At 37.1% G+C, this 14,110-nt stretch overlaps 1 protein-coding gene across 7 annotated transcripts; it reads right to left on the bottom strand.

Moving 5' to 3' along the window:
• Positions 1-2,338: 2,338 nt before the first annotated feature.
• LOC121741000 (probable LRR receptor-like serine/threonine-protein kinase At1g06840) lies at positions 2,339-11,606 on the bottom strand. Of its 7 annotated transcripts, none has more exons than XM_042133680.1 (22): positions 11,315-11,606; positions 11,182-11,186; positions 10,925-11,067; positions 10,112-10,262; positions 9,533-9,604; positions 8,557-8,628; positions 8,153-8,296; positions 7,957-8,028; positions 7,811-7,882; positions 7,215-7,289; positions 6,901-6,969; positions 6,628-6,696; positions 6,438-6,509; positions 6,169-6,255; positions 5,933-6,001; positions 5,336-5,835; positions 5,012-5,170; positions 4,475-4,758; positions 3,932-3,983; positions 3,309-3,559; positions 3,103-3,237; positions 2,339-3,029 (listed from the first exon to the last, which is right to left on the bottom strand). In XM_042133680.1, the coding sequence occupies exons 3-22, from the start codon at positions 11,043-11,045 to the stop codon at positions 2,643-2,645; spliced, it is 2,913 nt and encodes a 970-aa protein (XP_041989614.1). In that variant the 5' UTR covers positions 11,046-11,067; positions 11,182-11,186; positions 11,315-11,606; the 3' UTR covers positions 2,339-2,642. The 7 variants fall into 7 exon arrangements, with proteins under 7 accessions (XP_041989614.1, XP_041989613.1, XP_041989616.1 ...); XM_042133679.1 differs by having other exon boundaries at positions 11,182-11,228; XM_042133682.1 differs by lacking the exons at positions 8,557-8,628; positions 9,533-9,604 and having other exon boundaries at positions 11,182-11,228; positions 11,315-11,605.
• Between the last annotated feature and the right edge of the window lie 2,504 nt (positions 11,607-14,110).

Raw genomic sequence — 14,110 nt, forward strand, 5'->3', positions numbered from 1 at the left:
TTTAATTAATAAAATTAAAGTATAGTATTTTTTAATTAATTTTTTCATGAATTTGAAGAAAATATTATGCTTAGATTTTATTAAAAATAATTTTTTAATTATTTAATTTTATTATATAGATTTAATATTAATATACTTTAATTTTATTATTTTGATTAAAAAATGATTATTTTAATTTGGTAATTTTTTATTTTATTGTGTAATATCATGTTTAAATCGTATAATAACATCATGTTTTAGTCGTTATAATATTTTTAATCAACAAAAATAACTAAAAATTAAAGTTTTATAATTTTTTAATTAATAAAAAATAATTATTTTTTTTCTTAACGTGTAACCCAAACCCGACCCAAACACGACCCGACCCAACCCATTGTTTTAGCCAAAAATCGGCCGTTGACCGTTAGTTTTTAACGAAAATGTTGACGGAGGACCAAAATGATCAAAATTCCATATGTGCAGGACCAAAATGATCAAATATCCATATGTGCAGGACCAAAAAATCCAAAAGATAATGTTGACCGTTAGTTTTTAACGAAAATGTTGACGGGGGACCAAAATGATCAAATTTCCATATGTGCAGGACCAAAATGATCAAATGTCCATATGTGCAGGACCAAAAAATCCAAAAGATAATGTTTAGGACCAAAATCGTAAAATGACTATATGTTCAGGACCAATTTTGGCCTTTACTCTTCTAGATTCAATGATCTTTGATATATTTCTAATAATGCTCTTTAACTTTTTAACAGTCTAACCATTGAAGAACATTCAGAAAGAGGTTCAATTGTGTAAACAAGTCATGTATTTTATTATTATTAAATACATATGATTGCAAAACTTTACATTAGAAATGCTATACGTGTGAACTCCAATGTTCCACACAATTTCTTTTGGAATACAAATACTAACTTTTAATTATATTTACTTTGAGATATATTTATTGTGAAAAGTTCAAGGAAAATAAATGATATGTACATTTTTATAAACCAAAATTATTTGTGGCCGAACGATAAAATATGGAGTATAAAAGAAAAAAAAAGGAAAAATAGAAAGAAAGTACTACGTATAAAGAAGAGAACAATGCAATGTCGAGTAGCCCGGATCAATCGGATTCGGATCATAGAATTTTCCAATATAAATTCGTATTGCTTAGCAAACCCTACGTAATTGGCGTGCGAATTGAGAGAAAGAGAAAATGGGGAAAATACCGGTGAAGATGAAGTTGGTGACATACGCGCTGTCGCCGTTCCAGCAGAAGGTGATGCCCGGCCTCTGGAAGGATTTGGCCGGCAAGATCTCCCACAAGATCTCCGAAAATTGGATCAGCACCATTCTCCTGCTCGGTCCGCTCGTCGGCACACATTCGTAAGAATTTGTCATTTATTAATGCGACACATTTCTTCGCCGATCAGATCACCACATGTGTGAATTGTGATTGTTATCCATTGGTGTGGAAGAGCAATTTTGAGTTTTTGTTGATGATGGCATGAAATGTATGATATCTGCAATCTGTTGATAATTTAATACAAAGTGTTTTGGTGTTTTGTGGTTTGCAGATATGTGCAATGGTATCTGGAGAAGGAGAAGATGGAACACAGATACTGAAAACTTCCTAATTTTGAGGTTTGCCTGTGAAAGGCTATTGAATTTAATGCTGTGTTTTTGTCAATTTTGTTTTATTAGTTGAGCACTTGAGCTAGCTTGTGACCACTTGGAGCTCCTTTTTTTCATTGCAGGATAATAAACGTAACCATATATTTTGTGAGCATTATTACATTTGCATTTATTAAGTAGGTAGTATTATAAAGCATAATAAAATTTAATTAAAAATTTGTGAAATTTGAATTTATTTATAATTATTCCATGGTGAAGAATTTGAGCCACCTATGGCATAATATATTGTTCACGTTTTCTCATGAAACGATATCGTTTTTTTAATAATAGACAATATTGTTTAATTTATCGACCATAGCATGAAAGTATGAATTTCGGCTTCTAAATCACATATACCAATAGCTTCCAAATCAGATACCACAATTTCACTAAAAAGCATTGTAGAATTCTTACATACTACTTGAGAAGAAATTCAAACTTCATGATTTTCTAGCTGATTTTCATAGTTGCGGAAAAAACCAATATCTGACCAAACTTCACCATTTGTGAGATTAAATACTGTATACATGTTATATATGTGCTTTTATGATGTAATGCATCATTTTAGAAAATCTTGTTATTTCCGTTTGATTAATTTGAAATTTGGTAAAAACAAATAGATTTAATATTCAAAATCATTAATCAGTTATTTTTATATAATTTATTTACTAAGAAACAAAAATTTGAGCAAATAAGCAGCCTCAAATTGATAATTTATAAACCAAAAAACCCCCCATATTTCCGTTGTATATACATGGGGAGTAACTGCAAAATAAAAGAGTTTAATACCTATGCGAGTGTACTCCTATAGCTATACTGATTATTATCTGAGGTCTGGTATTATTGAAAGGGGAGGTAACTAACTATGTGCATCCATCTACTAATCTCCCCCTATACCACAAACTAACACGAGCCCATCATAGCGCGGCCTTTGCAAATTTCAGTTCATTTATCAATAAAAACACACACGGAATATAAAAAAGGTGTCACCTCGGTGCAACTCCAGGAATGGCACCACTGATCAGGTCGCTGCCGCTCACATTTACTGAACCATACGACGCTGTCACAATAGATGAAGAGGTTAGACTACTCATCGCCTCCTTTCCCGGGTAACTCACCCTGGATGAAGATACTGGACTACCCATCACCTCCTTTGCTGGGTACTCACTTATCTCGCTATCTTTATCTGGCATCATCATCCATATGTTATCCAGTTCCCTCACCACTTGAGCCATTGAAGGCCGCTCGTCTGGATCGTCTTTGCAGCACTTGAGCGCCAGATTTACGAACTTTTGGACACATTCCGAAGGATAAGATCCCATCCGTTCATCGATCACCGAGAATACAATGCCAGAGTTATATGCAATGTTGACCTGATGCAACAATCATCATAAGTACACCTCATAATGCTCTGCCTCAAAACGACTTAGTTAAACAAAATAGTACCTCCCTCACGATGTTTTTCCCATGGTAAATAGGGTGCATTCCAGTTAGCAACTCCAAAAATACTACCCCAAGGCTATAAACGTCGCTTTTGTCTGTTAGCTTGTGAGTTAGGAAATACTCCGGATCAAGGTATCCCTGCAGTTTGATATTTGCTCAGTAGGCAAATAAAAACTAATCTAGTCACTGCTTTTTCAATTGAGCCTTACCGGGGTTCCCTTCACAACTGTAGATATATGACTAGGGGCATTGCCATCGAATTCAGACACTGGGGCCAGCTTTGACAGTCCGAAATCAGCAACCTTGGCACTATACTTCGAGTCCATCAATATGTTGCTCGACTTGATATCCCGATGAAATATTGGAGGATTAGCTTCTGTGTGAAGGTAAAGGATGCCTCTGGCCGCATCTAATGCTGTTCTTACTCTCATAGCAAAATTCAGTGGCACTTTAAACTTCCCTGAATTATCATCAATATAACCTAATTAATTCAATGCTTCCATATAATTATCTTTTTAATATTAATTTAAATTAAATCAAACAGTCAGAGTTCAAGTCTCCCTATCCTCAGAACAGTTCATGACCTCTACAGTCAAAAGAATAATGGACAAGTAATATAAGAATTTGAATCGCCACAACTAAGAAAGTAAATTTCTAGTGAAATGTTATAGTTGTATTAAGCCGATGTTTTAGCCTTTAAATGGTACTTTGGCATCACATGTTCTTCAATGCTGTCATGCATCCGGCACAGAAGTGCTTGAAATTTTGTTTTCTTCTGGAAATTTCATACCATATAAACGAAAGTTCAAGAGGCTTGCTGTCAAAAATTTACCAGATAGATTATCCCTCAATGTGCCATTAGGCACGAATTCATAAGCCAGCATCTGCACCAGGAAATTTACAGGTATACATGAGCATCAACTACCTGACCAAGAGTTCTAATAATTAGCAGAACAAATATATAAACGAGGTTTCCCATTTCCTTTTGGTTTTCACTATAACTAACATGGCCTTGTATTTACTTCAGTGCTGAAGCCCATTATATAGCATACCCCAAGGTCATAAAATTCACTAATTCCCAATTTTGGGCAGTAATCTCCCTTGTCCAATCCAAAATGCATAAATCACTGTATAGGGAGCCAATGGATTCTGTTTTGTTGCATGTTATTAATAGAAGATTAAGAGGGATACATTTTTAACCTCGGACAAAATGAGCGGAAGCAAGGGATACTAGTCATTTATAAAAATGTGTTTATCATTCATTTGTATTATAAAAAGAAAATAAACATAGCAACCTAGTATTATCTGATCTACAAGTTTGACTGAGCTACTTTGTTAACTGTATAAAGATTAAAATATGGAGCAGTATAGATACCTGTTCACCTTGGTCGTCACAATATCCAGACAGGGACACCAAGTTTCTATGATGTAATCTTGAGAGTAGTTCTATTTCTGTAAGAAACTCTTTTTCACCCTGAAGTGATCCCTCTTGAGCACGCTTTACAGCAACAACTTTACCATCAGCAAGAACACCTCTATAAACCTTTCCGTAACCTCCTTGCCCAACCACACTAGAGCTATCAAAATTATTCGTGGCCTGTGCCATTTCACTGTAAGTGAAATCCTTCACGCCATCGATTTTGATAGAGCTCCTTGATACTGCAATAAAATGTTACAAAGAAGGCACTAAGTTTAAGTCGTTAAATAGTTAAGTGCTGCACCAGTTATAACTTAAGACTCTAGAATTAAGGACGCAGGTAATGCAACAGAGGCTACAAATCCAATTTAAGCATTCATTAACAACAATCCTCAGCAAGTCAACAGATTCTATAATTATTGTGTAGTAGGAATCATGACATAAGGTAGCATGTCAAATGTGTTATTGAAGAAAAAAACCCCTAAAGGTACTTACATAGGCGTTTCGATGATAGTTGATGATGTTTATGGATGCGTCTTCTCAAGATAAGAAGCGAGACAAATGCAGATAGAACGACTGATCCAGCTATAGTTCCCAGTATAATACCTGCTAGTGCTCCCTTGCTTATGCCAGATGATGAAGGAGGGAGAAAATCTGTAACAGAGTAGCTTTATATGAGTGCAGTCTCATAATCAAAAATATTTTTCATGAGTCATCACTTACAAATTCATAACATTAAAGCCATTTCACCAGTTAAGGCATTTAATCTCAAATAAAGTGTTCATCTTGACATCTATGATAACTTATAAAGGAGATAACCTGCGTAAGCATCTGAAAGTGTAAAGTTGAGAAACTCAAAGGGCCCAAACACATGGTTATCTTTGATCCTCCATCCACTAAACAAGTCACGAATCCGGAGTACCTCACTGTCGTTAACTAATTGCATGCTATTATTTCTGTGTGGCGGAAAAATTTTAAGATACATTCTCAGACGAGGCCCCTTCTGCCATATAGCAGAATTGATGGCAAGCTGATGGATATTCAAACCAAGCCCACTACTTAATTCTTCCTCAAAATCACTGAGGTAGGGAACAAAATCATAAAACCCTGGGCTCTTCAAGCGATATCCAACATGAAGCGGTGCAGCACAAAAACAAGGCATTCCAGGAGATGCCGGGGCATACTCATATGGAGGTTTGCATAACTGAGGAGAACAACCATTGACCCTTGTGATATTTATTAAATTGCTTGGATGTTCTTCATTAGGCCCACAGAATTGAATGAGGGTCCTATTGGAGCATAGTGGATTTCCCTGGAGCCTGAAATTTTTGTATAGTGCAAACACATTCAGCTATCAGGTATACCCAGATTAACATAGGAAAACTATCATAACTGAAAGCTACATAAATGACGAACCCGATGGTGATGTTGGGAGCGGTGAGAAGACTCCCTGAAATATTTGAAAGCCTATTGTTTGTAAAATCTCTGTAACATCAAAAAGTAAAAAATGACTTATTAACATATTTGAACTATTTTTCAGTGCCAACTTCAATTGAATATCTGTTATTCATAATTCATCATGATATTTGTAAAAAATAATTATGTGGTAGGGGATGAAAGGAAGGAAGCATTTATCATTAATCAGGCCATACAGTATGAGTCTCTCTGATGCATTTAGAATCCTGTTTTGCCAAATACTGGAAGGAACAGAACCACTTAATAAATTATTTGCAAGGGACCTGCATCACAAACGAGAGGTGAGATTCAATCAGATCATCACATTAGGAACTAGAGCTGGCACTGACTAATCCAGTTTTTCAGTAGACTTCTAAACAATAACTTGAGTTCAGAGACATAAAAGGATAGATTCTATTATACTCTATTATATCTTGAGATAAATCTGAGAAGTGATTATCCTCACAATTTCTGTAAAAGAGGAAGCTCGGAAAAGCTTCCAGGAACAATTCCATTGAGAGTGTTGTTGGAGAGATCACTACACAGACAGAAAGCAAACTTATTAGTCCTAGGAGAGTGAAACTTCTTATGCTTTTTATGGTAAATCCGTGTGAATAGAGTTTCAAAGCCTTAAACAATTTTACAAAGTTTCTTACATGACTGTAATATTCCGAGAAAGTGCACCTGTTGGTATGGATCCATTAAGTTGGTTCAGGCTCAAATCTCTATAATCAAAAGAGCCACTTTAATTAAAATACAAGTTAAGTTGCAGGACAACAGCATGCTAGCTAAGAGGCCAGCATGCTAGCTAAGAGGCCTGAAAATTTTATCAGACAAAAGAAAATGCGGATCATCAACCAATCTGTTTTCTGAAAGGAAGATTTATAAGTTGGATAAAAGGTGAGAATATTCTAAGTATCCGTACTTACATGTAAGCAACATTCAGCATATTGCTCCAATTAGGAATATCCCCATATAAACTGCAGTTGCTTAAACTCCTGATTCAGCCAACAAAACCCTGACTATTACCAATATATCTTGAAGAAACCCGAGTTCGTGTATTATTCTGGAAGATCAATTCTTTTAGGAAAAAGAATACAGATCATCAAGATCAATAAATACCATTAATTATATTGTAGAACATGAATTTTCTCAAACATGTGCAGGAACTGGTCTGTGTGACTACAAGCCAGTAATTAATTACTACTACACAAGAGTAATATGAAAAATTGCCTCAACTTACAACTTCAACAGGAGTGTCATGTTGCCATACGAAGAAGGTATTGTGCTTCCACTAAAGTTGTTATTGTCAAGTTGACTAGAAAAAAGGCAAAAAAAAAATCAATAAGATCCGAATAAGAAGTACATTAGTCTTTAGTCATGAAAGAACAGATAATATTTCTTATTGATATGAAGGGAGTAAGAAATCAGGACTGCGTCTATGGCTTCCTATGCTAAATAGAACATTAGTGGAGCACAGAACAAAACTAACTAATAGCATCTTTGAAGTTTGGAATTTCTAAACTGGAGGATAATATCAGTGGAACTTCAGTTTCATCACCGGGAAGGTGAGGCATATTGAAAGACATTAGACATATAAGAGTTCAGTTGCGTATTGTAATTAATAAGACAATATATAATTTTCATTTTAAGGTATAGTAACATTTCCAAGTGTAAATGATCACAGATGCTAATCAAGTAATATCAACAGATAAATAGTGTGAACATATCAATTGTCACCTAGACTCTCTACACCACCAAAGAGTAACTAACTAACTATAACGGAAAAATTGTAGCATGTTCAGATTGAACACCTCTAATGAGTTTCCAATGGCTTACAGTATTAGCAGATGTGTCAGTTCTGACAATTCTGGGGGCAGACGTCCTGATAAGTTGTTATTGTCAAGCAACCTGCAGAAACTCAAGTTAGTAAATTAGATGAGATGCTAGAATTACCAATGAAGTAACAACAGATTCCAACTTACAAATGAACAAGAACTGAAAGTCGGGATAGCTCCGGTGGTATTGGTCCACTGAGTGAGTTATTATTCATGTGGCTGATGAGAAGATAGGAAGATTGTAAGGCCAAAACCACATTAGTTTAGTCTGAAAAGGATAAGTACTTTCAGAAATTGATATAATCAGAAAAGGAGCCCATAAAATTTGCAAAAAGATATCTACATGTGTTTTGCTTTGCTCAAGTAGGAGAATGACAGTGGTATAGGTCCCGATATTTGATTTTCGTCAACTTGTATCCTGTTCAAGTTGGATAGTTTACCGAGCTCTTCAGGCAAGGAACCAATTAACTGATTTCCACTGAGAAGCCTGAAAACAAAGAAAGTAAAACTCAGTAAGAATGCACAACCGCGCACGCGCACATTATTTCAAATACCACGAATTCATTATACTGTTATTTTTGGTAGCCATCTATTATGCCATTGATATACACACATATACCTGTTTACATCAATATAACATGGCGTTATATTAAATCTGGAAATATGTAAAAAAATTGCATGTTGAGAAAAAAATAAAAAACAAAGCACAAGCATTGACCAACGAGCCAAAGATCAACTTCCACTCACAGCAATTCCAAAGATGTGATGTTGCCTATCTCCTTTGGTATTATCCCACTAATATTGTTCCACATAAAATCCCTAACAGATCAATAGACAGGAAGTCATCATGAGAGCTAGAAGAATTATGCCAGAGCATTTTACAGAGTGGATACAGGATATGGTACTCAGTACTCACAGTCTATATAACACCGATACGCCACCCTGTTGCCGTATCACGTATCGGATACGTATCCGATACCGATACGCAACGGATACACCGTCGATACGTATCCTGGGCGTATCCGCGAGCTGGGCCGTATTGGGCCGGGAAACCTCAGATTCGATACGTATCCTTCGGCGTATCCGCGAGCTGGGCCGTATTGGGCCTTCATCCTCCTCTATCTGCAAAGATCTGAGGTTCTCCTCTTCGAAATCAACGTCCATCTCTGTCGAAGAACTTCGCAACTTTCAATTTACGAACTTCAATCCGATTTGGGAACAAAATTGACAGTTAATCGGATATGAAGAAGAAGAAGAAGAAGAAAGGGGAGGCGCCGCTATTGCCTCAACTAGGGATTGAAGAAAATTGGAAATGGGAGAATGAATTGGGCAAGAAGTAGTCACGATGGAAAAGGAGTATATTTGGGGCTCATTTTTTGGGCCAATTTATTACTCCATTAACTTTGTCTAATTTTGTAACTATAAATAAATATTTTGATCAATATTATTGGTAATATGGATAAGTATAACCAAAAAATCGATGTGGTGTAATCGACCATAAAAGAAATTGACTTTAGCTTTTAATATTTTGTAATTTTATTATTTTTATTTGTATAATAACATTAGAATATCTATTTTGTAATTTATTATGCACTATTATTATTTATTAAAAAAATAGTTAAAACGTATCCGCGTATCGGGTTGTTTGGGAAAGAGCCGTATCCGCGTATCCGTATCCTTCGGATACTGATACGCGTATCCGTATCCGTGCCGCATAGCTCACAGTATCTTCATATATGGGAAACGGCCGAGCTCTGGAGATAAAGTTCCTGAAAGATTCTTATCTAACAATAACCTGTTTTTGAAGTGACAATATGTAAGTCAACATTTGTATTTCGATATAAAGCGAAAATGCACTGAGGAAAATCTAACGACACGAAGAATCAACTATGCCCTAAAAGGATTACATACAAGGCACCTTCCACATTTCTATTTCTACATGGGTGTTCTACAGAATTTTTTACTATTTATTTATTTTTTGTTTTTTTGATGTGAAACAAAAACACTTTATTAAACTAGAGTAGACGAGAGAAAATACAATACAGATAGAGCGGACAAGACATTGACCCCAAAAACAAACAAAAATGAAGTCTGCACTGCAAAAGAGTATCTTGCTCTGTAGAAATGCATTGTCTAGAGATTAGTTCTCTTATGGAGTAGATTTTTGCCTTAGTTGATCACTGTAGTGGGTTTTGTGCTGCAATATGTTTATCAATATACCATTTTGAGAAACATGAAAAAGGAAGAATTACATGGAGAAAGGTACTCTGGAAGAAATTTATGCCTGAGACAGAAATCATACAATTCTGTAATATGCAGATAACCATCAGTAGGTGTTAAAATGTGGCAGATAACACCAGTCCAATTTGCCGTGCATGGATCCCCCTTGTTCCAGTTGCGAAGATTTTTATAGGGATCAGTTAAACTGTTCTTGATGGATCGCAATGCATTAACTGTAGACATTGAGTAATAATGTTGATATTGTTATTGCTAAACTGAGTAAGAAACACAGTCAAGCAGGGAAATTTCAGAGTCAATTAGGGAAGAAACACCTAAACTTAAAAACTGGCAGAAACAAATAGAATTAATCAATCAAGGAAGAAACATCACAGCTATCTTCAAGCACCATCATGAAAATCAGAATAGTCAGAAGCAAACTTCCACATTTATATTTAGGAGTTTACAGTTAACATTATCAATCTAGAAGCAATTGAGATAATAGTTTCAGACCTGGGGCCAGATAGCTACACTAGGTTGCTTAGAGTTTACTTTTCTAGTCCGTGTAAAACTGCTAGTGATTATCATATGAACCCTGGATCACTATCTTGTTGCATAACTTACATGTCAAATATTTCTTTCTTTTCTTCTTTCTTCTCCCTTGTTTCATCGAGAGCCAACAGATGTTATTTGAGGTCCCATTGCAAGAATTCAGGTTATAACTATGTATCAGTTCCTTTCGATTTCACCTATAAGTCTATACTACTCGGATCATGCTAAACATCTAAAACGTCCATTTGAACTCGGCAAAACAAACATAAATAATATTTTCAAAAATCCCTCAAAACCACCAGACATGAAGAGGGAAAGGGAAGGTAAAAATAAGAGAAACAATTACCTTCTCCCTGAGGCGTCCTTTGGCTGTTTGCGATGATAGCCACAGACGCCAAGCACAAACAACCAATCAAAATCCTCCCGAACTTTGCATAGTGCATTTGAGACACCCCAAAATTCACCATCTAATAACACTCAAATCCCTGCCTGATAACAATAATCAACGGAAACAAACCATCAATCAGAAATCATCTTCAACACAGCCAGCATAAACCACCAACAATTTGTACATCATGAACAACAAAATTCGTGAATGCTTACCTTTTCTATAAACACAAATAAGTAGTCAGCATCGGAATCAGCATAGACTGAAATAGAACAAGCAGAAAACCAATCAAAGCTTGGTCAAAAATGGTAAGCAGATGAACAACCCTATTTTATTGGACGGAGTTACCTTGGTGAAACGGCGTGAGAATGCGTGTGCAAGGGCGACAGATTGCGATTTGCGACGCTGGTTAAGCGCTGCGGAAACTACTACTTGTAGAATCTAGATGTTGGTTCAATGCGAAAGCGTTGAAAATGTATGCACAACAACTCACATCAAATGGGAGCTGGATTTCTATACTTTATTATTGAGATGGACAGCTTAATTAAATTGAGAATTTGGAAGAAGAGTTCAAGATGCTGAACAATTTGCTGCATGATATCATCATTTTTCATTGCGATGCCGTAATTAGCAATCTTCTTTTATTACAAGCCACGAAATGTGTTCAAAATTTATTATAACATTCACACTTACTTCATCTATTTCTTAATTGACTTATCTCTTAACTATTCACGGTCTCACTGTACTGTTCACTTTATTTCTTAACTAAGAGACAGTGCAACCCTTCGTCTCTTATCCGTCTCTTAACCATCTCATCCCTTAACTATTCATTTAATTTCATTTTTTATTTTTATTTCCAACAAATTCAATTAATAAAAACACTCTTCATTAAATAAAATAAATATTACAACTTAAAATCCTAAAAAAATACATAATTAAATTCGTGGCAAAATAAATAAAAAAGACATAATTTAAAATATAATTTTATAGAAATTATAAAAACTATATAGCCGGCGAATCATCCCCCGGGGGCGGTGGAGGCGGAATACCAAGTTGTCCCGCTAGATACACAATGCCGGCATGATGGGCTTGAAATTGGGCAGGCGTCATGCGGGAAGTGTCTGTCATCGTGGCAGTGAAGTACATGGACATTAAGGAGGAGGGCGGCCCTTGGGAGCCCACCTGGCTTGATTCGCCTCAGCCCCTCCTCCCTCTAGCCGTCTTCGCCGCCTTGGTCCCTTGCGGCCGACGGCGCCCACGGGAGGCCCGTTGCATCGTCCGTCGTGCCCTCAACCTCCTGCAAGGCAACCTCTTGAGCGGCGCTGCCTGAACCTCTTGCTTTCTGCAACACCATTAGATTGTGGTGAATATGGTGTAGTCATTTGGTGAATTATACCACTTGCGTTGCATAATTCCTCAAACGGGGCTACGTATTCACCCCCCCCCAATCACTTCGAATCATTTTGATTTTACATCCAAGTTGGTTCTCGACTTCGTTCTTATAACTTTTGAACGCTTCTATTGCTTCGTCTTTACCTCTTAAAAGATAGACATAACAATATCGTGTGCAATCATCTATGAATGTGATAAAGTATTTTTTACCACCTCTTGTTTGCACCAATTTTAAGTCACATACGCCCGTGTGAATTAATTCAAGGGATTTTGTGTTCCGTTCAACCGAATGAAACGGTAACTTAGTCATTTTCGCCTCAAGACAAGTTTCACATTTGTTTTGAGTTTCTACTTCATTTGCCTTTAGTAAATCTAAACTTGCTAATCTTTTAATGGCATTTGGATTTACATGTGTCAATCTATTGTGCCACAAGTTAGAACACTCATCCAAGTAAGAAGAAGTAGATGCCTTCTTATTATTAGCCAACGGCTTAGGGACATGGCGTACAGCTACACTAAGCTTGAAAAGTCCGTCGGTTACAAAGCCTTTTCCGAGTGACTTTCTAAACTTGTACAAAGAAAACTTATCAGATTCAAATACAAGTTTAAACCCCTTATTTACTAGTATTGATCCTTACACTAGGTTCTTGCGGATGTCCAGGACGTGCAGCACATCCTTCAAAGTAATGGTGACGCCAGACGCCATCATGAGAATCACGTCTCCAATGCCGAGGACTTGAGACGAGGCTTGATTCCCCATATTGATCTTTCTCCCTTCAACTGCAGTGTAGGAGGCGAAATTGCTCTTATCGGCACAAACGTGGGCAGTAGCTCCAGTGTCGATATACCAGCCACCTTTGTTATCAACAAGGTTGACTTCTTCCGTGACCACAGCAACAAGGTCACTTTCATCCCAGTCCTTGAACACTTTTTCAACAACGTGGGCAGCGGGCTTCTTCTTCAGCTTGCGGCAGTCCTTGAAAAAGTGGCCAGATTTGCCACAGTTGTAGCAGTTGCCTTCAACCTTCCTCGCAGGCTGCTTCTTCTTGCCCTTGTCCTTTGCAATTGGACGGGAGCGTTTGTTGGAGGGACCGCCCCGCTCCAACAGATTGGCCTTTGCAACATTTTGGTCATGGCCCTTAGCCAATTCATTGCGTCTGCGCACGTCTGACTCGATGCGCAACTTCACGATCAAGTCTTCAAGATTCATCTCATTTTGCTTGTGCTTAAGGTAGCTCTTGAAGTCTTTCCAGTCGGGTGGAAGTTTTTCAATGACCGTGCCCGGCGTGAAAGCTTCAGGCAGGGCCATTCCCTCGGCGGCAAGGTCGTGAATGAAGAGCTGGAACTCTTGCACTTGGTCCATTATTGGTCGGGAGTCGACCATTTTGTAGTCCAAGTACTTGGCTATTACAAATTTCTTAGTACCTCGCATCATCACTACGGTACTTCTTATCTAGCATTTCCCACACTTGTTTTGATGTGGGAACAGTACAATACACGTTGTAGAGACTATCATCTAAAGCACTTAAAATAAAGCTTTTACAAAGATAGTCTCCTTTGCGCCAAACGTCATACTCGACGTACATCTCGACACGTGCCTCGTCCTCGCTTGGCAGGGTTGGCTCGTTTTCCTTGAGGAAGTTCACGACGCCCAATGTTGTTAGGTAGAACAATATTTTCTGTTGCCATCTCTTGAAATCCGTTCCTGTGAACTTCGATGGCTTCTCGGCGGGTGGCATCATCCTTGGTGCC

The sequence above is a fragment of the Salvia splendens genome, chromosome 7 (genome assembly GCF_004379255.2).
Source record: "Salvia splendens isolate huo1 chromosome 7, SspV2, whole genome shotgun sequence".
In the NCBI taxonomy this organism is placed as follows: Eukaryota; Viridiplantae; Streptophyta; class Magnoliopsida; order Lamiales; family Lamiaceae; genus Salvia; species Salvia splendens.